This window comes from Sphaerodactylus townsendi, linkage group LG06 (assembly GCF_021028975.2).
Source record: "Sphaerodactylus townsendi isolate TG3544 linkage group LG06, MPM_Stown_v2.3, whole genome shotgun sequence".
Classification (NCBI taxonomy): Eukaryota; Metazoa; Chordata; class Lepidosauria; order Squamata; family Sphaerodactylidae; genus Sphaerodactylus; species Sphaerodactylus townsendi.
In genome coordinates, this window is record NC_059430.1 from 61,120,548 (window position 1) to 61,147,225 (window position 26,678).

The 26,678-nt window shown below is 43.1% G+C and overlaps 1 protein-coding gene across 1 annotated transcript in view; it reads left to right on the forward strand.

The window, feature by feature from the left end:
- Positions 1–18,719, forward strand: part of WIF1 (WNT inhibitory factor 1) — a 62,357-nt gene extending 43,638 nt beyond the window's left edge. Inside the window, exons 4-10 of the mRNA XM_048500700.1 lie at positions 6,496–6,636; positions 8,075–8,170; positions 10,574–10,669; positions 12,749–12,844; positions 14,285–14,380; positions 14,645–14,740; positions 17,892–18,719. Of these exons, the coding sequence (XP_048356657.1) occupies positions 6,496–6,636; positions 8,075–8,170; positions 10,574–10,669; positions 12,749–12,844; positions 14,285–14,380; positions 14,645–14,740; positions 17,892–18,013 (743 nt within the window). The 3' untranslated portion in view covers positions 18,014–18,719. The remainder of the gene's footprint in view (positions 1–6,495; positions 6,637–8,074; positions 8,171–10,573; positions 10,670–12,748; positions 12,845–14,284; positions 14,381–14,644; positions 14,741–17,891) is intronic.
- The last annotated feature ends 7,959 nt before the right edge of the window (positions 18,720–26,678 follow it).

Consider the following 26,678-nt stretch of genomic DNA (forward strand, 5'->3'; position numbering starts at 1 on the left):
AGCTCCTGGGCTTAGCTTTACTTGGCTTAACGCTAGGGTGCTTGGCAGATGGTGGGGCTGCCGGTTGAGGAGCCGGTTTAGCTGGGCAGATAGCTGCCAGATGCCCACTGTCTCCACACTACAGACACAGCCCCAATCTTCTTCTGCGGGCATAAACTGATTCTTCAGCTGCTGTACAGTCTGATGGTTTATGGGCACCAGAAGCTCCAAATGCCATAGTTGGGCATCGGGGCATCACGGGCTTGGTTTCAAAAGATTTTACCATGGTCATCCGAGCATCAGTATCACCGATCAACAGGATCCACTCTTCCAGATTAGTTTGTTTGCCCCCCATCAGGGCCCATTTTTGGAGCTCCAGATTCAATGCCTCAGTGAATGCATAGACAAGCATCTGGTCGGACCAATCTGAAATCCTACTGGCCACCGCACGGAACTGGTCCAAGAACTCAACGAAAGGTTTGCTGGCGTATCTTCATCAGCTCTCGTTTGGCTTGCTCCCCTACCAATGGGATTTCGAAATGATTGCGGAGATCTCTCAGGAAGCAAGGTAAAGTGCGTAATTCATCCACTTGCCTGTTGAACAGTTCCACATACCACTGGGCCGCCAGTCCTTCCAGGAGTGCACCAACATCATGAACTCGTTCTCTCTCGCTCTGGAATTGCTGTCCATAGTCTTGCATATGAACATCCACTTGTACCAAGAAAATGGTAGTTGTTGGGCTGATCCATTAAATCGTAGTGACATCCGCCTTCTCATTGGACTAGGTGTGGGTATAGGAAGGATCCTGATCTTCGGAACCACTACCTGCGCTGCTCCTTGCACTCCCGTTCCCCCAGCGACTCCAGTACTCGTCTGTGCTGATGTAGCACCACTTCCTTGGCCTCCGCCTGATGGGTTGTTGATGAGCTGGGTTGGTTGTCCTTTGGCTGTCAGGGCCCTTGTTTGTAGATTCTCCATCTCCTTCTGCATCTCAGCAAACCGCTGCTCGTATTCCTGTCACTCTTCTTCCCAGGCCTCGACTGCTGCCATGTTTCTGTCGGATCCTTGGTCTCTGCTGTCCCCTCCAGTCACCCTGGTTGCTGCTGTTTCAGATTCCTTATCACCGGTTGCTGCACACGCTGCCGGGGTAGACCACTGCTAAGCCCATCGGCGCTCCCGTTGGGCCCAATCCCCATTCAGCCGAACCTGCTTGGCCCAGTAGGACTGAGGAGGCACTCCCAATTCTTCAGGGCCCCATGCCGTGGATGCCAGCCTCCTCCACTGGGGTCCGATGGATACCATACTTTCTAATCCACAGGTTTTTTGTAATCCACAGGTTGGTTACCCAGATAAGAGTACCAGTCAGCCAGGATGTCCAGAACCATCGACTGCACTGATTTGTAAGTTTTCAGCTGGCGACCGAGCCCAATAGCCTCCCGGTGCCCGAAAGGAGATGAGTGGACAGAAGGCCCCACACCAAATCCGAAAGCACTTCGGTGGGGTGCAGACTGCTCTATCAGAGGAGCTACTGAAGCTACGTCTGACTTCAAAGCTTCCTCCTCCACATTCAACATCTCAGACAGTGTTTGTTCCATAATGGAGCTAGGGACCACTGGTCTTTTCATTAGTCCTTGAATAAAGACTAATATTGCCGATAAAACATGCGCTACTTCAGCCGGCGATGGGAGCATGAAGTAGGACACTGATACAGAACAGGCTTAGTGTCAGGACTCCCCTGCATTGACAATGAACCAGTCAAACTTACCAGACACAGTGTGTAACAGACTTCCCTCTGTGAAGTTGTCAGCCACAGATGCAGGCGAAACGTTAGGAACAAGATCTACCAGACCATGGCCTGGAAAACCCACAACATCCAACACAAAACAAACTCAAAATAGACAGCAATAGACTGCAACAATGAAAGTGTGCTGTGAAATCTGATTCAACATAAAAATTGAACAAGGTGTGTGAAAGGGTTGGTTCTAGTGCACAATATTTCTATTTGTCCAGTCATGCATATGCCAGCTGATATCTTCAGATGCAAAGCAGCTAACAAAGCACCAAGAACTTGTGAGAACATAATTATTCTGAAACTTGCTTCAGTTTCAGTGAATAACCATTTGAGAAGGCTGAAATTTAGTTCTCCATTTTGACTAACTTCATGCCCCACTCTTGTCAGGGAGATATGGCTTCTTACTTTTTAAGCTGGAACTCCACTAACTATCATTTTGGGAGGTCTGAATGGAATGAAGATAGGCGTTTTGTAATTGTAGTTCTGGTGACTGAGTTTCAAGACTGTTAGCAAGATGAAGATCATACTTCCATGTGGCAGTCATGTGCAGATAGACCAATACACTTACACCTTGTAGCGCAGAATATGCTCACACTAAATTAATTCATATGGCATGCAGTAAGAATCAGTAAACTGGTTTGAAATGTTTGAATGTGTCAAAATGACGTATTAGTAAGCTAACAGGAATGGTTAATCCAAATTCAGCCAAATGAATAACAGTGGCCATTTCTGCACAAGTCAATGAAAACATTTTCAAAATGTTTGCAAAACATTTTTAAATGCACACCCTCATCCCCGTTTGTTTGCACTCACCCCCTTGAAATGATTCCAATCTCCATTTTCTAATAGTTCCAGGAGGCAGAGTTACTTCTCCATGGATCCAATGCTTCAGTGCTTCCAAGTCTTGTGCTGTAACTCTTCAGAGGTTGTGTCTAGATGAGAAGACATCCCCCTCCATTTTTTTTAAACTGACAAAAATAAGCAGGCAAGACAACGAAGCAAATTCAGAAAATGGTGCCAAGGGGGAAGTCCAGGGACTGCAGAGAGGCATGGGAAACATTTTAAAGAGATATGTACAGCAAACCAAAACATTTTGAAAACATTGAAAACAAAAGCATTATTAAAATCAAGGATGCAGTTGAAATGTTTTCAAGCTGCAATTAAAACATTTTGAGCAAAAAATATTGCAGAACTCCTCAGAGGAAACATTTTATTTCCTGGCTCCAAATGTTGCATTTTGGTTGTCAATGGGAACTGAAGCAGGGCTAAAGGTATATGTCTGAAAAAGAATTAAGCAGCAAGAACATTACAACTATGACCATTACAACTATGACCTTAACTTTGTTCCTGACCATCTAAGTGAAGAAAATTATGATGATCCATGTTTACATGCTTTATAAGGTATATTTGATTATTGGTTGAAGAAGAAGAAGAAGAAGAAGAAGAAGAAGAAGAAGAAGAAGAAGAAGAAGAAGAAGAAGAAGAAGAAGAAGAAGAAGAAGAGGAGGAGGAGGAGGAGGAGGAGGAGGAGTTTGGATTTATATCCCCCCTTTCTCTCCTGCAGGAGACTCAAAGGGGCTTACAATCTCCTTGCCCTTCCCCCCCCCCCAACAAACACCCTGTGAGGTGGGTGGGGCTGAGAGAGCTCCGAGAAGCTGTGACTAGCCCAAGGTCACCCAGCTGGCGTGTGTGGGAGTGCACAGGCTAAAATGAATTCCACAGATAAGCCTCCACAGCTCAGGCGGCAGAGCTGGGAATCAAACGCGGTTCCTCCAGATTAGATACACGAGCTCTTAACCTCCTACGCCATAGACTTACACTACATTAGAATAGTATTTTGCATGAAAATCTCAAATGTGCTGGAAGGAGGAAGAAACTAAGTAACAGATGTAGTTTTTAAAGTATCAATGAGAAGCCAGCCATGAAGAAAGCAAATAACTGTCACTATTAATCTTAGCAATCTCTGGATGAAACAACCACAGAACAGCATTCCAAGGCTGTAGAGTTACCAGGCCTTTCTCCTCAGTAAAATACTACAGATTTACTGCCTTCCATTGACTCTTTGTAGTTTTTTTAAAAAGAAGTTTGTATTGGAAGCAGCCATCTCTCTCTATTCTAAATACTCCTCATTGTATTTAGAACACTTGACAAAATTTGTTATAGCTCTGTCTGTTTTTGCTCCCCCCCCCCCATCCCATTTCTCTTCAGAAGATGATAGAAAGAGCCCTACTGGATTAGACCAAAGGCTCATTTGATCTGATGTTGTACTTCCCAGGGTGGCCAACCAACCATCTTGGGAAAGCCATAAACTGAGTAAAAAGATTAGCTCTCCTCACTGCTGCACTCAGCAACTGGTATTCAATAGCATACAGTCTGTAAACATGGAAGATCCATTTACTCATTGCAGCTAATAACCACTGATATTCCCACACATTTTGATACCTTATTTACAAAGTGCTGCTACTAACAGTTAATGTAGTTCAATTTTACTAAAAACTTTAGGATGGTTCCTTTGACTCCCTTCTCGCTGGCATTTGTTCCCACCGACTTCTTCAAAGTAAACTATCAATTGCATTGAAGTAAATGTAACTGAAATAACATATTTTCCCATAATGGATCTATCTGATAAATTGGGTATGGTAATGATCCTTGGTTATAACTCCTGTCTATTCTCCATCTGTGATCATCATTACCCCTCGTGGCAGCAAGGTGGAGATGGCTCTGACATGAGAGACTAACAGCATTCCCTTAATATTTCTTTATTTCCTGAATTTGTAACCCTCTCTTTTCTGCCCTCACCAAGACTACTGAGGCCACTGTGATGGACAGCTGAGTTGTCCCAGTCATAAAATCCAGTGATTGACAGGAAATTTGAATGGCATACCAAGGATGATATTGAAAACAAACAGTGGAGGGCTGAAAGTCAAAGGAGAGAAATTATCAGACATAATTTGGAGAGAACTGAGTGAGTTATAAACTGTCTGTGAAGAATTCTCCTTGAGGAGAGCACACATTGGTTTTGGGATCAAGCAGGATCCATAAAGATAAATAACCCTATTCTAGAGTGGGTAATCCCGAAGAGATTAATGACCCCTTCCGCACATGCAGAAAAATGCCCTTTCAATTCACTTTCCATGCACTTTGCAGCTGGATTTTACTGTGCGAAATAGCAAAATCCACTTGCAAACAATTGTGAAAGTGGATTGAAAGTGCATTATTCTGCATGTGTGGAAGGGGTCCATGTGAAATAGCTCTAAGGAAAAGAGTTATCCCAGGCTAGTTTAAAGAAGTAAACTGGGAAAGCATATATACATTCCTAACTCTTCCAAGTTAAGAACAATTGTTTTTAGAAGCTTATGTACATGACACAGAATAGCAACTCCCAAGAGAAATCAGCCTCAGTCCATAATAAACATATCAACTTGTATGAGAATGACCTTAGTTACATCTTAAAATACAAAATATATTATGTATATATCTATGTGAAGTTCCTTATCGTTCTTTTTCAGGCCGTTTCCGCATGGGCCAAAAACGGCGGCTTGGGGGCGGTAAAAACGCCGCCCCCAGGCCGCCGTTCGCACAGGTGGCGCTGCTGAAACGCAGCAGCGCCGACCTGGCTGCCCTTCCCCTCCCTCAGGGCGGCGTCAGGCCGCCCTAAAAAACAACCCTTTAAAGGGTTGTTTTTGAGGGGACAGCGACTTCCTGGCGGCGCGGTGCGAACAGCACCGCCGGGAACACGCTGTTTCCCCTTCCCTCTCCCACTTACCTCGTCCCTGTACCGATGCGTCCTGCTGGCCTCCTAAGTCCCTCCCTCGCTGTCCTCCGACCCCTGGAGAGTCCGGAGGGCAGCGTGGGCAAACAGGGCAGGAAGACCAGCAGATGACGGCTGGCTGAAACCAGGTTTGGAAGAGAAGGGGAAGAAGCTGGCTTCGGGCGTGGGGGCGCTTAGAGGCCATGCGGAAACGGCCTCAGTTACAAGCCAAGTTAATGTTGATGACATTTTGTTAACCTGACCAATACCATTCCTTAAGCTGAGAAAAATAAACCTTTTAAAATTCTACTTCAGACATCTTCATATTTCTGACTTTATATAGAACAAAAACAAAAAGACATCCTTCATCAGTAGTGACTTTTATACTGAAAGTGCTTCTTTGGTGGATTCCCCAACCATGGTATGTGTGAGACAGAAAACCAAGCAACATAAGACAGTCATAAGTCTCAGTAATTGTGACTGGTGAGGGGAGAATACATATAAAATAAGACTTACATAAAATAAGTTGAATATTTAGACATACAAAATAAGAAATTAGGTCATCAAAATTGGTGGTAGTGTTGTGATATGAACATAACACCCACGAGCAATGAGTCCCACAAAAAAACCCCAACAATTTCCCCTCCTCCCATTTCTATTTATCTCCAGTGTTTGAATTAGACAGGGAGAATAGGTTTTTCCATAGCTATGAGAGCATCATCAGGTTGTTACAGAAATGGGATACTGGGACAGATTGACTTTTGGCTTAAGACAATCTTGTGATGGATGCCAGCAAACCATGTTCACTGAAATGAATAAGGCATTAGGAGTGTAAATATGGTTGGCAGTAAAATGGAATTGTCTTGTTCTCTTCACAGTAATTGTTTTCCATATAAATTGCCTTTCTGGTCATTAATAACTTTGTATTTAACTTTACAAATTTCATCCCCCCCCCCCCCACTTCCTTTTTAGTTGTTCGGGTTGGATTTCCTTGTCTGGGGAAACAAGACGGAGTGGCAGCATTTGAAGTTACGGTAATCATAATGAACTCAGAAGGCAATATCATACTTCAGACCCCTCAGAATGCCATCTTCTTTAAAACATGTCAGCAAGGTAACCAGAAGTTGCTCTTGTCACATTTTAGGATGTTCAACAGATTATACACCCATTCAGATGCAAAAAACTGTGACTGAACTTAGTATCAGTGTGCTATGCAAAACTGCCTTTCCCTGTTTTATCCAAATACTATTCAATCAATCAGAATATCATGCTTTTTGATTGATGATGGAGCCAAGGAATAGAAAATCTTGAACAATTTCAGTTCATTTCTTCATTCAGTTTCTTCATTCATAGAAAATCTTGAACAATTTCAGTTTCTTCATTGTGAATTACACAACTTTGAAGTTGTCTAATTCCCCAGCAGTCATTACTCGTCTTCTTGATGTTCAGCTGTAGTCCTGCTTTCGTACTTCCTTCTTTAACTTCCAACAGTAGTTGTTTCAAGTCTTTGCTGATTTGTGCCAGTGTGGTATTATCGGCATATTTCAAATTGTTAATATTCCTCCCCCAATTTTCATTCCACCTTCATCTGAATCTAATCCAGTTTTCCTTATGATATGTTCTGTAGGCAGGTTGAATACATAGAGAGATAGAATTCATCCTTGTCTAACAGCATTGGGAACCATTCAGTTTCTGCATATTTTGTCCTAATAGTAGCCTCTTGTCCAGAGTGCAGGTTGTACACCAAAACAATCAGATACTACAGCACATCCATTTCTTTTAAAACCAGCCATAGCTTTTCATGATCTACACAGTCAAAGGCTTTGCTGTAATTTATGAAATACAAGCTGATTTTCTACTCTCGCATGCTCTAATAACCAGTGAACACTTGCAATATGATCTTAAGTGCCTCTCCCTTTTCTGAATCCAGTTTGAACATCAGGCATTTCTTGTTCCATATATGGTAACAGTCTTTGTTGCAAGACAAATCCAAGTTGCTGAAGACTATCTTCAATGTTCCATCCTGTTTTAGTTTTAAGTACAACCCATTGAAAGCAGTGACATTACTAACTTGTTCCATTGGTTTTAGTCAGAACCAGTATTAGCTGGATTAGGGGTAGTAGATACATCAGACTTTTTGGAAACTATTGGTTATATATGGCACAATCCAGAGCCCCTGGTGGTAGAACAAAGCACAGCTGCTAAATATTCCAGTTTGATTTCTCTGTTACCAGATGAAATGTCACACTCACGTAGACTTCTTTTCTTGTTAGGTAACTCTGATTCTCTGTCTGTGGATGGGTAGCTAATTTTTTATTAAAGTTTTACAGAATCAATAGTTTTTTCATGTCTTTTTCTTCATTTTGTATCTTCAAATCTTTGTATATATGTGTTTATATATGTACATATGTGTGTGTATATATATAGTCATGATTACAGTTATTCTTATTTAATCTTATGTCAATAAAAGATATTATTATTACTACTACTGCTGCTGCTGCTACTACTACCACTACTACTATTACTATTATTATTATTATTTTGTTTCAAGCTGAATGTCCTGGTGGATGCAGAAATGGAGGGTTTTGCAATGAAAAGCACGTATGTGAGTGTCCAGATGGATTTTACGGGCCTCATTGTGAAAAGGGTAATCAAAATGGTTTCTTCAATTATTTTATGTACTGTTTATATTGCAAGAACAGCCAGCCATCAATGCCTTTCAAAATATTGTTTTGTGGAAATTTTCAAATGTGGTTAGGATGATTCCAAAAATTAAATCTGAATACATGAGAAAAATATTTAATGATCTGTGGCTTCTAAGAAAGCATGGATTGTTTACAGAAAAGATAATGTTGTTTCCAGTGAATGATATCAAGCATGGAATCTAGTTGACCAATGACTGCACAAGAATTCATCTGGCAAAATATTAAGTATAATGCTGTCACTAATGAACCCCAGCAATATACAAATACTAATCTGCTATTACTTTTATCAAGAATATTTTGATCATAAAGGTAAATCTATACTGTGCAGATGCCTCTAACAGCCTGTATGAGAGACAACAAATGATACTACAAAAGCCCAGGAGTCAACCAGGGACAGTTCTGAGAGGTCTTCTGAGAGGTCTTTAATTTCTGAGAAGGCACATTGATTCAGATGCACATACATATACATGCATGCTTATAGAGACTAACATACAATATGGTGCAAAGACTGAAGCCTTTTGCAAAATAAACGCATGCAAGTGGGCAAGAGTTTTCAGCAACCATACAGCAGTTCTTCTGAGTGGTGAATCCTATGAAAATATGGATGCAGAGGGTTCTCAATTTAGACCCTGGCATTTCCAGTTAAACAGATCAGATAGAGGTGATGTGAATGACCTCTGTCTGAGATCCCATAGAGCCACTGCTTATCAGAGCAGATGGTAGTAACCTTGATAAATTCATGGTCTGACCCAGTAGAAGGCATTTCATGTGAGCTGCCGCCTGCTGCCCATGAGAAGGCGTGAGGGTCCTTCCCCACCCACCCCATTGGAAACACCTGCAGGGGGTGGGGTCTGGCGGCTAAAATAGGAGTTCCACTAGCAGCCCAAGGCAGCCAGCCTGTTCAGCCCTGCCTGGGGCAGATCCTCCCTGTTGGTTTGCCTGCCTGCCAGCCAAGCAGAAGTCCACCTGGTGAGCTGCCACATGCTGCCCAGGGGAAGGAGTGAGAGTCCTTCCCCACCCACCCCATTGGAAACACCTGCAGGGGGTGGGGTCTGGCAGCTACAACAGGAGTTCCACCAGCAGCCCAAGGCAGCTGACTTGGGCAGCGGCCGAAGGGCACCACCCGTTCAAGGACTGTTTGGGGAGGGTTGTTGGAGCAGACTCTATGCTAGTTCACTGTATTTTAGTTTCTGTAGTTGTGGGAACTGTGATTTGGGGGTTAGTTGATATATTTGCTGCCCTGAGCCCTCCAGGGGAGGGCAGGATATAAATTAAATATGAAATGAAATGAAATGTACTATCAGTACAAAAGAAGAATATTTTCAGGAATAGATACTTTGACATTTGTCCAGTCCAGTATTCAGATGGTGTGTCATAACAGGATATCTATTTGTACAGTACCATATTTACCCAAAAGAATAATGACAGTGAAGGTAAGATGCCTCCACCCCCCCCCCTTCAGAAAAAGGAGGAGCAGGTGGTGATAGTGGTGCATTGAACAGATGGCCCTGTAAAATAGATAGTGACGGGGGGGGGGGGGGGTAACTTTCTTCTGTCTGGCACTAGCCAGAATGCATGGGGTTGTGGGGACAGCTTTCAGTCTAGGGAGATGCATTTTCTGGCAGCAGCCAGGAGGTACGGAGACAGATGAGAGACCAAACAGCGTGCAAGGGACTGGAAGCAGCCCCAGCTCACTGGCCCTGCCCATCATTGTAATCACTATGGTAGCCTCCCAACACTGATCCAGAGCCTAATCCCCAAATGGAAAATTCTCCACGTTGTAAAGTGAAAAAAACGTTAAACAGATTGTCTTTGGGTAGAAAGATTTTACTACAGCTGAGCATTTGATAAAGTCAGAAATTTACTTCGGTAGCACTGCCAGGCAGTGTCTCTGCTCTTCATACTTTACATGAAGGACCTCAAAAATTCAGAGAAACTTCCATTTGTATGCCCCACTCTTCCACGTCAGGGGAATGCAGAGTATTTTGTTCAAAGGTCTCCACAATTCTACAGCCAGCATCACATTATATTGTTTATTACATTATATTATGTTGTAATCTTCATGAGTCTATGAGCAATCTAATCCTTTGTTCCCTCAGAAATATGAGGTTCAAAATACCATTTATAGACCCTATTTAAGCCAAATTGTGGCTATCGTGCCATCCGATTTGCAGCACTGCCAATGAATCAATTATTTTGTATGCACACAAGACTGAGTGCTTACCTTAAGAGAAAACTGTGAGCTATAATAGACTTTGAACTGCAATGCTTTCTCTTCTGTTTCATCCCGTTTTTTAATGTTCCATACGTTCACTTGATTTCCTCTTTCTATTTCCTTCCATTAGCTCTGTGCACACCACACTGCATGAATGGGGGGCTCTGCGTTATGCCTGGATTGTGCATCTGCCCACCTGGATTCAGTGGCATCAACTGTGACAAAGGTATGCTAAAAAGGATTATGATTACAAATCCAAGTTTTGGTTGATTAAATCAGAGACTAAGCCACTAAAGCCTTAAATTGCAGATTGAAAATAGACCCCCAGTTAATTGATGAAGTTATAATTAATCAAAAAAAATCTCTTGAAAAGCACAGAACTCTGCAGGTTACACAGACTTGCCACTTTCCAAGGCCAGATTTAATGGAGGGCACCTTTGCTGTTTTTTCCCCAATCCTATCCACGCCTAGGTTAAAAGCAGGGGACTTTAGTCTGCTGGGTGACTTTGGGCCAGTCACAGTTCGCTCAGAGTTCTCTCATGCTACACAGGCAGGCAATGGCAATCCACCTCTGAACATCTCTTGACTTGATAACCCCATGGGCTTGCCACATATCATCTGTGACTTGACAACACACACACACACTGATCCACAGCTAACAAATATTTTGTGTTTTAATATGACACCATTTCAGTTGAGAGGTTGATGCATGTTCAGCAATATTGCTTTTTAATGTGTTTTGTACATTAGACTAAGGGGGTGTTCAGCAATAAGACAATAGAAAAAGCCACTTTGCAGCAAACGTGCATTGCATTTTCATTCGGTCCATAGCTATACTGGTCTAGTTTCATGCGCACTGATACAGTTATTGTAAACAAAGCAAGAATCCCTTACAAGGCAAGTTTCCTGACTGTGTGCGAAGCATATGTGCAGTGATGCTTTCACACCTTTCTCTGAACACAAAAAGCTTCAAGTGAGTCCCATAGGAGCAATACTACTTTATCTTGCTCCATCCATTCAGTGGGTATTATTTCACTGAGTGGATAAGATTTGAACAAGTAAGTTAGGAACTTCAGTGATATGGGCTAGATGATAACTTGTTAATTTCAGAAACCATTTTAATTCTGGTTTATTATTGTGATTAATAATAGTTCATATTCCTGTACATAAATTGATGGAGAACAAATGTGGGGTTGGATTATGCCCAAAACCTCCAGGGACTAATGGATTTATGTCTGTAGAGCATGACTTCTCTAGCTCCCCAAATGCCCTCTGAAATTTTGCTACTGATGAATAAGGGACTCCAAGGAATAGCAAGAGGGAGAAGTCAGAGGTCTACTCTGGAGAATAGGTTAATGAGCGAAAATTGGTGTGATCCAGGCCATGGCCTCCGCATTTGTAATGAATGGTAGACTAAATGCCCAACTAGGTAGCATCTAGGGGAAGGAACAAGTTTCCAGCAGCAAAAAAGGAGAGGCCTGATTTCCTCTTTCCTTTTCTCTCTTTACTCCTTCTGGCTCCAGAGTCAAGACTCTTCCCCTGTCTCAGTTCAGTCCCTGTGCTCTGCTTCGTGCTTCTGTTTGCCTATGTTGGCTCTGACAGGTCACATAAGTAATAGGAGCAGTCACAATTCCCACTACCTCCCGGAGTGAAATCAGAATTTTCACAAGAGCACAGACCAGCATCCATTCTGTGACATGCTGACAATTTGCACTGAAAAAACCAAGCCAGTATAGTGTAGTTAATTCCCAGCACAAATACAGCAATAACCTTAACATCATGCGCTCTGAGTTTGCATTTCAGGCTGTCAGCCCTAGCAGGGACTCCCAGCAACAGCACATAAGTCAGATTCAGGAACTATCATTAACTGTTGTCACAACTAGTCTGTGTTTAAACACACAGAGTTCTCTTTCCTGAGAGCTATTCCATTCAATTTGATAGAAAAGGTCATTCTGGAAATATATTATTTGGGGGGGATATAGAGCAGAACCTTACATTTTGTCTGAATTTGCTTATAAGAGACTGAAAAATTGGTTGTATATCAAAACTATACCATATTCTTTCTTAAATATATATACAGGATCAAACACAGGCTGGCAGCCCCAAAAGTTTGTAAGCAGCCTCAAAAACATTTAGCTTCAAGTAGTCATGGCATATCTTCTCTGTTACTCGGATGTCTTGAAACCTCTACAGGGTTGCCGTAAGTCTACTGTGGCTTGATGGCACTTTCCACTATCACCAGTTGGGTTAATTATTTTCAAAATAAATATATATTCATGTTAATATTTTGTTTTATCTCCACCAGCAAACTGCACAACAACCTGCTTCAATGGAGGAACATGCTTTTATCCTGGCAAATGTATTTGTCCTGCAGGATTTGAGGGGGATCAGTGTGAAATTAGTAAGTTCCAGTTTTAAATCATTTTACTAAAGCCAAAGTCTTTTGCTTGAGTTTCTAAAACACAGAAGTTATTTGTGGCCAAAATAAGCCCCAGCCAGACAGCGCCCGGAGACAAAACAAACTCTGGATGGTGCCCCTCCTTGCGCGTGTGCATGTGGTGCACTGCATGGAGCCCTGCCCCATGCGGGGCAGAGCCACACCCATGCAGCACAGAGCCACACCCACATGCATCCCTGCTGCTGGGCCAAGGAGAGGCTCTGTGCCTCATCAGACTTCTGCCTCCCTTGGCCCTGCATGTTGTGGGTGGGGCCGAGGGAGGACGAAGTCTGAAAAGGCACAGAGCCTCTCCCTTGGCCCGACAGCAGGGATGCATGGGGTCAGGGCCAAGGGAGGGAGAAGTCTGATGCAGCATGGAGCCTCCTCAGGCTTCATCCTCCCTGCCTCAGCCTCAGAGCAAAGTCTGAGGAGGCTCCATACCTTGTCAGACTTCATCCTCCCTTGGCTCAACCCAACACGTCATGGGCTGGGCCATAGGAGGCAGAAGTCTGATGAGGCACAGAGCCTCCTCAGATGTTGTCCTTCCTGCCTCGGCCCCGGAATGACATGGGTGGGTCCAAGGGAGGGTGAAGTCTGATGAGGCTCAGTGCTTCATCAACATTGAGGAGCTCATCAGGGAGCAGCAGTGGCGTAGGAGGTTAAGAGCAGGTACACTCTGATCTGGAGGAACCGGGTTTGATTCCCAGCTCTGCCACCTGAGTTGTGGAGGCTTATCTGGGGAATTCTACATGCAAGCAGATGCTCTACCTCTGAGCCATGGTCCATCCTCAGAAGTCTATAGGTTAAGGAGGTTGTAAGTCTGTCTAAGACTGCACAGTTAGTCACCAGTTTCTAAAAACCTTCTCAGACCACAGCAGCAAAAAGCCATGAGAATGACAAAGCACTTTTATGAGCTGATTGATTACATGTTACAAGCATATGTGTGTAACAGATCCTGTGCACAGTGTTGAAGAAACCTGCTTGGTAATGAATTGATTTTGAGTTAAATGGTCAAATTTCCCCATTCTCCCAGAGCTGCTTTTCTTTAAAACAACCTGGCACCAGGTTTTGGTTGCCCATTTGTGGGTGTAACACATACTCTGCTCCTTGTACTTCTCTGCTAGAATACAAAGGTATTTATGTTTCCAGTGAGCCTTGAAACTTAATTGAACAACAGCCCTCTCCATGCCATTTTTCTGAAAGGGGGGAAATTGAGGCAATGTCACTCAAGATATCTGCCTCCTACTTATTGCTGGGAAGTCCAGTTGTATTGATTATAATGGCATCTATATCACTTGTATATCATAGTCTTCATACTACTGTTGTCTTGTAACTGTTCCAGGTTCTGGTGATATTGGCCTGGTTTTCATTTACGGTGTTAAAGGCACTGTTTCCTATTTCTAGGCAAATGCCATCAGCCATGTCGAAATGGAGGTAAATGTACAGGGAAAAATAAATGCAAGTGTTCCAAAGCCTACCAAGGAGATCTTTGTTCAAAGCGTAAGTGCCAAATTTATGTTATGTCTCTTTTCCCAGGGTTTTATTTCAGTTATTTGTTTTTAAAATCTAGGACACACAGTAAATCAGAAGTGTTTTGCACTTCAAATATGAATAAAGCTTTTCCAAAACTTTTCTAAGTATTACATTCAGACTCAATGTGTGGGTGTCCATGTTACAGATTTGCTTTTATACATAAATAAAGATATTGACCCTTCAACGAAAATAAAGTTGGTTTAGCAATTAAGAGCAGATATTTTCTTTCAGCGGTTTGTGAACCTGTTTGTGGATTATATGGGACCTGTACTGAACCCAACAAGTGCCAATGTCAGGATGGATGGCATGGAAGGTATTGCAATAAAAGTAAGTGGCATTTAAAAATACTTGATTCTCCAACCTGTGAATATACAGCAGAGTGACAGCTTAAGATAGGGGAGGCACAATGGCATTCCTTCCCATCTGCCAGCTGAAATACAATCAGGCCGTTCAGTACAGAAGCTTATCCATCGTGAAAGTTGTATGAAAGGAGTATCTAGCCATTCTCTCCCCTGCCCCTCCCAAAATTATGTTGCAAGCAATGTTCTTATGGTGGTTGTTAATGTTAATGGTTTTATGCTTTTAGAATTGTATGTTTTAAGGTGGGTTTCAACCCCATTATGCAAGCCGCCCTGGGACTTCGGTGTAGGTCAGGGTATAAATGGAATGAATGAATGAATGAATGAATGAATGAATGAATGAATGAATGAATGAATGAATGAATGAATGAATAGTCTTATGCAAAGCCCCTAGGCTACATCCAGCAATAGTACCTGCTCCTCATAGGACAACATGGACCCATGCTGCTGTGAAATAGGTTCAACTAGCAGCAGTAGCCCAGTGCCACAGTTTTTGAATGGTTTGGGGCAACTTATTTAATAGTCAAGAAAGTCTTTGAATTATTGAGATATTCTGCTTGCTTATTGCAAAATATTCCTCAAAGCACATTCCCTGGATTTTATGAGACTGAAATCTACCTTAGGCTTTGTAAAGATAAGTATTTATAAGGGTTCGATGGAAATTATTTTGGCCTTCTTCTGTGATGGCACTAACCATGATTCTGCTTCTGCTTTTTGATAACCATTCAAATCTAAGGAAGGGAAAAGGAAGCAAGTGATAGCTACATGAGCACTGATGTTCCTATGTGGAAGCATTCTACCCTTTACACAATAGTTTTAAACAGTCTGTTCTGCTTATTTAGTGAAAAATCTCTTTACCACCTCTTGAACAGGATTGTCCATGGCAATCTCCAAATTAAAACAGCAATACAATAACAAGAGAAGCAATAAACTAACATAGTACACAAAACTGTATAAAAGCCTCATGTGCAGCATAAAACTTAATGACCCTGAAAAATAAAAGTGCTATCGATGGGTAGAAGGACTCTTGCTCTGTTAGGATTGCTGTTCTCTGAAGGAATAGGTCTATAGCTTGTGGGAGGAGTGACACTGGACCCTGCTCAACTGCTGGACAAGCAAGTGGCAGCTGTGTCCAGAACGGTCTTTTACCAGCTTCGACTAGTTAGCCAGCTATTGCCTTTCCTGGACAGAAAATATCTGGCCACTGTGTTGCATGCACTGGTGAAATCTATGGCCCTTTCTGCACGGGCACTGAGGGGTGTGTGTGTCAGCATAGTTTATGCCAGCGCACCCCCGCGGGATCGTTCACATGGACGGTCCCGCTGGAAGCGGCAGCGGCGGGGGCACAGCCTTCGCACAGGCTGCGCCACTCCCAAATGCTCCTTACCTCCGGTTGCCTTCTTTTGCGTTGTGGAGGCCAGGAGACACCCCCCCCCTTGCCAGAGCAACGACACTGGAGAATGAGGCCAGGGGGCATGTCTCCTGGCCTGCACAACGCGACAGAAGGTGACTGGAGGTAAGGAGTGTTTGGGAGGGTTGGGAGAGAAACGCCGGCTTCCACCTGGTGCCATTCGCATGGCACTAAATGGAAGCAGGAATTTCCAAAATACCTCACTCCCTGAGCGACATTCAAAAACACCATTTGGGTGGGAGCCGGGAGCCGCTGCAGCGATTTGGCAGCAGAGCCTGTGCGAGCAGTCCCCGCCAAAACGCTGTTTTACCGGCCCGCCGTCGCTGCTTTTGACCCGTGCGGAAAGGGCTTATGTTTCATTACTGTAGTGTGCTCTATTTAGTCTGCCATTGCCAGTGGTCCAGAAACTTCAATTTGTACAGAATGCTGCAACCAGGATGTAGTTTGGAATGAGTCATAGGGACCATATCATAGCAGTCGGTTCATTTTCACTTGTTCCCAATTGTTCCTGGGAGCAATTCAAGGTGCCTTCAAAGTCCTGTATGATCTGGGACCAGCATGACTTAAGGACCACCTACTTATCTAACCACTTATCTAACCACCAACTTATCTAACCACCAAGTCATCTTCTGAGGCCCTGCTTTGGGTGCTTCTTTTCTATATTTAGGGAGGTGGCAACCTGAGAGATGGTCTTTTGATCATGGCACCAAGGTTTTAGTGAAGGTTTTAGTGATCATGGCATTTCTGTATTGTTTCATCTGGTATTCCGTCAATAATCCCTCCTCCCTGCCCTATATTATTGTGTGAAGTTTTTCTGTTTTTAATCTATATGTATATTTTAGTTTTCGTTTTTAATTCAATTTATGTTATGTTTTACACTATGTGTCTTTAGTTGTTAGCTGCCTTGTTGGCTCTGACTGGTCTGAAAAATGTGATATTAATTTTTAAAAAGTAAAATAATCTCTATGACAGCCTGTAATGGTGCAATGGTTAAGAGCTGCAGATACTAATCTGGAGAACCGGGATTGATTCCTTCATATGAAGGAATCATATGACCTTGGGCTAGTTGCAGTTTTCTTAAAACTCTCTCATCCCCACCTACCTCACAAGATGCCTTGTGTGGGGGTTGCTTGTAAGCCATTTTGAGACTCCTTACAGTAGAGAAAAGCAGGGTATAAAAAGCAACGCTACTGCTTCTTTTTTTTTAAAAGGCAGCAAGATAAAACCATCAGACATACAAGTCAATAATATGAATGAAAGATTAGGCAGAAGCCCTAGCCAGTATAGGGAGTACGTTAATCATTAAGGGAACCATAGTGTTACCCATAGGTACTGATAAACATACATCTATTGCTGCATCACTGGTACAATTTTGGGGAGATTATCTTAAACTTTTGGGGACTGAACTTCAAATTTTACAAAAACTGGCCAAACTAGATTGACGAGAAAACATGATGGGGCACACAAATTTAACACCTATCAGCTATGATAGCCATTCCCTCCAACAGTGCCATCTGAAGAAAGTCCAAAAATTTTTTTGCCCAAGTGAGATCTGAGTCACACTTCACTGCTTTGGATGGTGCCAGGGTTTGTATGGTCTCTTGCTGCATTCAAGGACAGAAAACTCTTTCCATGCGAAATATTAACAGTGAAAAACAGCAGGTTTGCATTTGTAGTTTCTTTACTCTTGAACTGGATCATTTTTCAGGGTATGGAGCCAACCTTGCAAATGCCCTGAGGCCAACAGGCACCAAGCACAGGCAACACACACCTTCACCTAAAAGGGCCGAAGAGAGGCAAACGCCACCTGAATCCAATTATATCTGGTGAACTCCAACATCTGAAACGTTTTAGGTTACACAAAGTTCATCGCCTTCGTTAACCTTTCATGTGTTGAATGTTAAAACGCTGTTCATTACATTTTAAGATTACTGGCCTGAATTTTACTAGCTTTGTTATAAACCACTGAGTTGATAGTTGCTACTCCTTTTTAAATTTTACTTCTCCTAGCACAGTTATATAGGCTTCTTATTTTCAGTGCTTTTGGCCTGTTTCTTTTTGTACTTTATTTCAAATCTTCACCGAGATAAAGCTATCTGCAATTTATTCCTTGGAACAAATTGACAAAAAAAAGGGGGGGTGGGGGTAAATATGCTGGAGTAAACAGCACCTGATTATGCTGAGACAACTTAAGCAAAGTAAATAATTTAATTTGGAGGCACAATTTTAAAAAAACATATTTTGTTTAAACAACAAAAAGTTTTTAAATTTAAAATCAATTCACATTTCTACTGAACTCTCTGTTTTAAACAAAATGTGGTTGTGGCATTGAAACAATATAATATATTGGAAACAAAGTGGAACTATGAAGTATGAACACAGTCTTTGCATCAGCTTATAGCAGTATAATATATTGTATACAAAACAGCTCTTATGTAATAAACATTTTTATACTGATGGTTATGTATGAAATAAAGATGCTGCTTTTGTTTTTGTGTGTGGAGACACAGTGACACAGGGCAGTGTGTCTAAAGAATCTTATTAGTGGACTGATTTCATGCACCACTGTGATGAAGTACACAGGCTTTTTCATCTCCCCAATCCTGCAGCAGCCCCCTCCCCCAGTATTGCTTCGGGAGGATGGGAGACCTTTGAAAACAGCATTTCAAGAGGCCTTTTGGGCTGCAGGAGGAGTGCTGGGGTGGGGGGTTAAGGATAGAAAATCATACCCCACCAGCAGAAATCCTTCCATACTAGGAAAAATACTGGTGGACTCAAGCCATAACATAAAATAGTTCCCTGGTTCAGTCCCTGGCATCTCCAGTTAGTAGGTGATGCAAAAGAACCTCTGCCTGACGCTTTGGAGAATCACAACTCAGGCCGTTTCCCCACTCACCTTTTGTTGCGCGCTACTCGCTCCAAGTAATGCGGGTTCCAGCGGCACTCCCCACTACCAGAGTGGCGACGACGCAGCCGCACCGATTCTGCCGCCCTCGCGACCCCTCAGCGTGCGTCATTTCTGTTCCTGTTCGGAACAGCGCCTTTTGGGAAACCACACACGACTACCTGCAGTGGGGAGCGTGACTGTGTGCTCAAAAACACCCGAAGCTTACAAAACCATTTTGCCTCTGATTTTTTTTTAAAGTGAGGAAACGGCCCCAGACAGTACACTAAATGGTCTAATTCAGAGTAAAGCAGCTTTCCAAAAACATTTCCAACCCCATTCCATTCTGGCCCTCTGATGCATCTGGGCACTCGGTAGTCATCCTGAGCCTCCGCCCAATGACAACCACCTAACTCTCCATGGGGTTTTCCTGTGCTTCTGTACACTGTCACCAGGTGACCAATTTCAGAAATTCTCACCAAGAGGGCTTCCAGCTTTCTTTCTGTGTTGTCATTTAAAGACTCTGCTTAATGCCTGCATCTCCCACTATGCCAAAATGTGTCTCAGTGTATACTGTAATGCCATAGTGCCAGTATGCACAGAGGCATTTTATTAGGATTCCACTGTTTTATGAGTGCTGTGGCATTCATCCTTTATAGGGAAGAAAAACTATATTTATAGTAGAAACAAATGGGAAGGTGTCTCTATATAAGATGCATGCCCAAAAAAGGTTACTCGCTTGGCATGGTGCAATACTACTCAAATCAATATATCAAAAAATATACACATATCTTGAAAATTAGTGATAAATACATATTCCTATATTTATCAATGAAATATCCAGAGTATATGATTGATTCGTTCTTTTTTACTTCTATCCTGGTAAATATGATACCCTCTACCCCCTTTCTTAATATGAGCAATGTTGGTTTCTAGACATGAAGATAGGTCTGAACGAAAAGAGAAAAGGTCCAGGGACCAGAGATACCATTAGAACTAGATGTTGCAGGGGTTTATAAGAAACTAAAATATGGTTTGTGAGTATGTATATACAAGTGGGGAGGAAATATCACGCCTACCCATGCTGGTCCCTGTTGATATGTTTCTTCCTGATCCACAATTCTTTCTTCTCCTTACATATTGCTACATTCTCCTTCCTTTGCAGCTACCACCATGTCTCACTTGGTAGTTCACCTTCCTGACACAGCTGCTACTTCCTCTTCCTCTATCACTTCTCCACCTCTATTGCTGCCTCTTCACCACTGGTTCACTTATTTGCCTGCCTATTCTTTCTTTTGCCACCTCTCCCTCCCTTGCCTCCACTGCTACCTCTTTCCTTCACTGCTTCTTCCACCTGACTCCTGGTCTCTCATGCCTGGCTCTCTGCACCACCTTAATTCCCCTTCTGTAGTGGCAATTGTGGGCCTCTTTTAATGTATTTAATGGGATTGCTAAGCAAAAGTATTATGACATCTCATAAAATCTGTTTTCTCCTTTAATTTGAATTTTGGGGTGTTTACAAAAACTTTTTGTTGTAGGATTTTTCTGAAAATCTGAGGGTTTCCTCAGGTTTGCAAAAACTTTCCCTAACCTGTATATGGCCCCACTGTGCAGATCTTAGGATCCATACTCTGACCCTGTGATCAGAATTAGATAGATTTATTAGCTATATTAGATATATGGATATATGGATTGGCTGTTCTGGGTTTTCCAGCCTTTGTGGCCATGGTCTGGTACTTTTGCTCCTAAAGTTTTGCCCTCATCCATGGCTGGCATCTGAAAAGGCATGTCATGGTAAGATGTGTTTCATGGTAGGATGGAATATACTAACACCAGGACACTTTCATGAAAAAGGGAGAGTCTGAAAATCAACAGAACCTGAAAAAAAGAACTTTAAAAAACACCAAAACCCAGAGATATTAAAATACAACTGCCAATGAAATCCACCCAGACACATGCTAATGCATTTGCAAATGCAATTTCATATGCAGTTGCAAATATAGTTGCAAATGCAATAAACTGTGCCATGTCTTTGAAGATCTTAGCCATAGATGGGGTGAAACGTTAGGAGCAAAAACTACCACTCAGCCTGGAAACCCCACAACAGTCAGTTGATTCCAGCCACGGGAGCCCTCAACAATTCACAATAAATTATCAGTTCCCCCCCCCCCTCCCCAGTTTACGGTGCTGTGCATTTGGTGTTCTAGACAATAACATGGTAGCTGTCACAGGCCTATTTACACTTGACCCTGGTTAAACATACATTTGGCATTTCTGAGTTGGCTGCAAGATTTTATGGAACAGTCTTGGCTACTGTGTAAGCATTTTGCACTTGGTGCTCTGGTTTGTTATGAATCATGATTATCCAACAGCTTTTTTCTGTTATTTTAATGTCTTGTTCCCTTTTGTAATTGATCAGTTGCCAGGCTTAGCCTCTAACAGATGCCATAAGGCAAACTTTTCACTGTTAGAACTTTTGATATTAAAACTACATGAAAAGTTTTTACGTCTGTGCAGTGGAAGCATACATCTTCAACCTCATAACTGCATTACCAGACAGAGCTTCCAGCCAACTGTAAGGAGTTACTGTGAAGATTGAAATTCTGTGCATATTTACTTAGATGTAGTGTGCATAGTAAAATCTGAGTTAAAAACTAGTAGAGTTGGGCAACAACAACTTGATCCTATGGAGTAAATCATACTGAATCTGACAGGGCATATTGCCAGGTAAGTAGGCATAAGAATAAGATCCATTGATGTCAACTGATCTTACTTTATATATTTTTATTGTTCTTTCCTCAGCACCTTCAAAAGGCATGGCACTTTAAAGGGACTGATCCCCATAACTTTATGCTCCAAAACATTACTATTGCTGAATTGCTTATCCCCTTTGAAGTTAACTGAACAAATTATATACCACTGCTTTCAGTGTGATTTAGGTTGCAAACTGCTGCATCCTTTCCTGTTCCAGTACAGTGGAACTTGATTCAGAAAAGACATGCCATGGATTATACTGTTTGTCATTATTAAATTTAATAGGAATGGAGCCAGAGTACTTCATTATAATAGAATCCTCACTTTCTACCTTCTTGACCACTTTAACTGTGCACTTGCTAAAGTCCACATCAATTGTGGTCAATTCCCTGCTTCAAAAATGAAAGTAGATTCAAATCAGTTTGGTTAGATTCGGGACCTTTTGAGCACAGTTTCATGTGCCCCACTGCAGCTTCTCCCCCTTGTTCCCAGAAATGCCGCAGCCACGCAGGAGTCCCCAGTGTCGGCGGATCAAACGCGCGATCCGCTCGGACTATCCTGATTGGCTGCTGCATTGTGCTGGGGCGGAAAATTTTTTTTATTTTCAAACTGCGTATCCACGTTTGCACAAGCATGTGCAAAATGACTCTACGCGGAGGCGAAGAAAGGGACGATTAAAGCAAAGCCCTGTTTCCGCGCACCTCCATGTAGTCAGATCCACGTGGATACGACATGTAGCACAGCTTTGTATTGCCTTCTATTCAGTCAGTCAAAACCGGCCCTATGTAGCTTTGTATCAACGTGGATCTCTGGTCAGCAAAAAAATTTTTAAAAGGGCTGTGCATGCTCACAGCCCACTGCGTCTTGATTGGATGGAGGGCTCCACGTCACTCGCAAGGGCAGGTAGTTCGAATCTGGATTCAAACACCCCCCCCCCAAATTTCCCCACCGCTCCAGGTTGACCACGTGTTTTTTTAAAAGGTCCACTTTATTCCAGGTTCTAAAAAAAGTGTGCTGAGCGGGGGTAGGAGCGCCTGAAATGGGATTAAAGCCCAAGGTCATCCAACAGGCTTCATATGAAGGAATACCTTAAGCCACTATTAAATGGACATTTTTATCCAGGCTGCCAGAAACTCTAAATTCAACTGAAGCATTTCCTTCAAACGTGTGTGTATGAAGTGCCATCAGATTGCTTCTGACCCATGGCAACAGTATGAATCACTGTCCTCCCAAATATCCTACTGTTAACAGCCTTGCTCAGGTCTTGCAAAGTGAGGGTCACGGCTTCCTTTATAGACTCAGCTCATCTCATGTTCGGTCTTCCCCTTTTCCTATTGTCTTCAGCTTTTCCTAGCATTATTACAGATGCATAACCAAGGGGTGGGGGGCTCGAGCCCCAGACTCTCCTTAGACTGCGGTGCAGGCAGAGCCCCCCATCCTTACATGGAATCCAGGGAGTGCAGCCTCCACAGCCCTTCTTCAATGGGGAAAAGCTGTGGAGGCCATGTGCAGTTGTGCCTCCCCCATGCCCCACAGGCTCTGTCATGCCCCCCCATATGGCTTCCACAGCCCTTAGAGAGGATGTAACGGGATAGCAGAATCCGGACAGGGGAACCCTCAGGTTGAGGATTCCCCCACCCAGACTCCTATGCCCCTCACCAGATTCTTGTGTAACCTTTCCTTAGATATCTACAAGGAAGGCTAGAACAGAGTCTCTAGATATTTTTAATTAACCTTCACAAGTATAGATGGATACAGCTGATGAAATTATAATAATTGCCTGTATACATAAATGGAGAAATACAACAGAACAGTGAAGGTGAAGATGGTCTCACCATTTCTCAACTGATGAAAACTTTTAGGGTAAACTTTTAGGGTAAAGTATAATACATTATCAGCTGTAGTATTTCAACTTCCACTGGTTACAAGAAGAGAATTAAATCACTGTGATTATTTGAACACTTGCAGTCTGCAATGCAGCCAGCTTACCTTCCCATCAGGTTTTGTTTTTTATTGTGAACTTATTTTTGCCAGGCAGCCAAGGGGGAAGGCTCAGCCAGTGCACCCAGGGCCGGGAGCAGCATGGCCGGCGCTGCTGACGACGCGCTGGCTGGAGAGAGGGCCTTCCTATTTGGGCACACCAGGCAGGGAGACAGTGCTTGGGTCAGCCTCTCCCTGGCCAGCATGCCCTCCACAGCACCAGCCACGCCACTTCCTGCCCTGAGTGCGCCAGCTGAGCCTTCTCCTGTGGGCCCAGCACCACCTCCCTGCCTGGCATGCACGAATGGGAAGAGGCACCGAGGCACTGGCCAGGAAGAGGGCCTTACCATTTTGCTGGCCTCTCCAGCCATGCCGTTCCCGGGTCGGTGCAAGGGAGGAGGGGTGTGCTGTGTGGGGGCGATTTTGTACTCCCCACTACTTCCCCCATGCTGACTCAGCTTGTCTGAGGGGATGGCGCCCCTCGGCCTTGCCCTGTTAGGCTGCCACTGGCTCAGGTAAGCGGGGTGAAGGGGCATAGCTACCATGGGGTGTGGAGGATGTGGAGGAACATATCTAGCATGGGGTGTGGGGGGCGCGGGGGCCCTATTTTCCGCTGGGTGCCATCCCCCACCCCCCCGCTATGCCTCTGGCCCTGTGTTATTTCTCCAAATCCACATTTGTTGAAAATTGATGAAGAAGAGAGTCTTCAAAAATCCCAGGTTGCAGCAACTGGTGAGCAAACAGCCAGGCAGGAGCAGTCGTGGCGTAGTTGGTTAAGAGCAGGTGCATTCTAATCTGAAGGAACCGGGTTTGATTCCCCGCTCTGCCACCTGAGCTGTGGAGGCTTATCTGGGGAATTCAGATTAGCCTGTGCACTCCCACACACGCCAGCTGGGTGACCTTGGGCTAGTCACAGCTTTTCAGAGCTCTCTCAGACCCACCTACCTCACAGGGTGTTTGTTGTGAGGGGGGAAGGGCAAGGAGATTGTAAGCCCCTTTGAGTCTCCTACAGGAGAGAAAGGGGGGATATAAATCCAAATTCTTCTTCTTCTTCTTCTTCTTCTTCTTCTTCTTCTTCTTTTTTATTTGCTTTCCTTCTCCTTTTTTTAATTTTGCAGCTTGCAGCTATATAGCTATGCAGGTGGAGATAGTTGTATTGTGGGACATCAGCATGGCTGTGGGGTTTCATTTGTGCATTCCTGCATAGGTGGGCGGTAATTTAAAAAAAATAGATGCATCTCTGTGTGAAGGCACAACAGTAACCTGGATTGTTGATGTGGGCTCCAATGGCTACCTGCACAGATGCATGTGGATGCAAAAACAGTTCCTTTATTTCAACTGCAACCTGCTATACATTTGCTGTGTGGAAGGGTCCTTGCCTTCACTGAAATCACTGAAACAGCCAGGCAGGAGCAGTCCTTGCCTTCACTGAAATCACTGAAATCTATAGGGTTGTTTCAAAACAAATGCATTCAGATTACATTTCAATAGAGGCAGAACCTCTAGTACTCTGTACATTAAAGCCATTCAGTGATTTCAGCAGCAGTGCTCTAGAACAAATAGATTACAATTTTAAAGTATCAAGATTTAAATCCATGCACTGCTGCTAGTGATTTATTGTGAAGTGTCTGTTAAGGATATTAAAATCATATTTTGAAATAAATTTCAAGGTTTATTTGATAGTGGTTAAATGTTACTTCTTTGTATTCACTTCCCCCTTCAACAATGTGTGCTATGAAGCATTACATATATGCACATCCAATACCATGTCTTCAGTTGTGTTAGATACATGAAAAACACAGGACATGCTTTTCTGTTGTTACCAGACTGACCCATGGCGGATTGAAGGAGCCCTGTTTTTAACAGAACAATGTCACTACCCATCCTGCCTTCCCGTTGGGGTGCACAGCAGCACCTTGACAGAATGGGGAGGCCGTAAAATCTTGTCTGGACTTGTGCTTGCCTGTATTTGCCATGCAAAATATGTCACACCCCCTTCCTGAAGGGATTAAGAGAACACAATGCCTCTGTCTTGGAAGCTATCACTTCCCATCTCCAGTCCTGGACTATCCACCCCGTGAGAACAAAGGACTTGTTAATGTATTTGTCCCAAGTGCTCTAGTCATTGTTGTATTAACCCCAAAACCACTTCTTTTGATTAATCTCTCCTTTACCACCTCATTTACGCTGCTATTGTTATAGAAACTGTAATTTCATCAGTTTCCTCCCACCTTCAGGCATTTCCAAGCTTGGCCCATTAAGGTAATGCTTCAGCTATTAGATTAACAAATCAACACTTAAAGTTGATGTTTGCCTCTTGTCTTTCCTCAGAAGGGCAAGACTGTTTTTTTATCCTGGGAGATTTAAGGGTTACTCTGCATAACCCCGAGGGTCCCTTTTTCCCTATAGGAAGCCTCCTTTCCCAGAAGCCAGTATTCAGTGTCTATGGACACCTCTCTGTCTATTGATACTGTCCCACATCACATTCTTTCTTCTACCAGAACTAAGCATGGGTCAGTCAGCTCTGTTCATCAGACCTTCTGTTCCAAGATCAGGTGGCTATAACCCTTACTTTCCAATTCCCTTAATCTATTCCAAACCTATCTACTCAATACTGCTTAGATACTAGGACTGTGTGTGTGTTCTGCTTCCTTGATTATTGTGTGCTTGTGTAACTCTATTATCCCTTAATAAAATTGTTAAACTTTATTTGCTCTCCTGCTAATTTCTTGCAACAGCTGACCTTGCTATACATAGGCAACAATGATCTCGAGCTTCTCCGACCTTTTGCTAAGTCAAAGAGTCTGCTCTCACTAATTCTCCCACCTGAAAAGTGGGAGTTACCCACCATTTTGGGTAACACTGTCTATAAAAAAA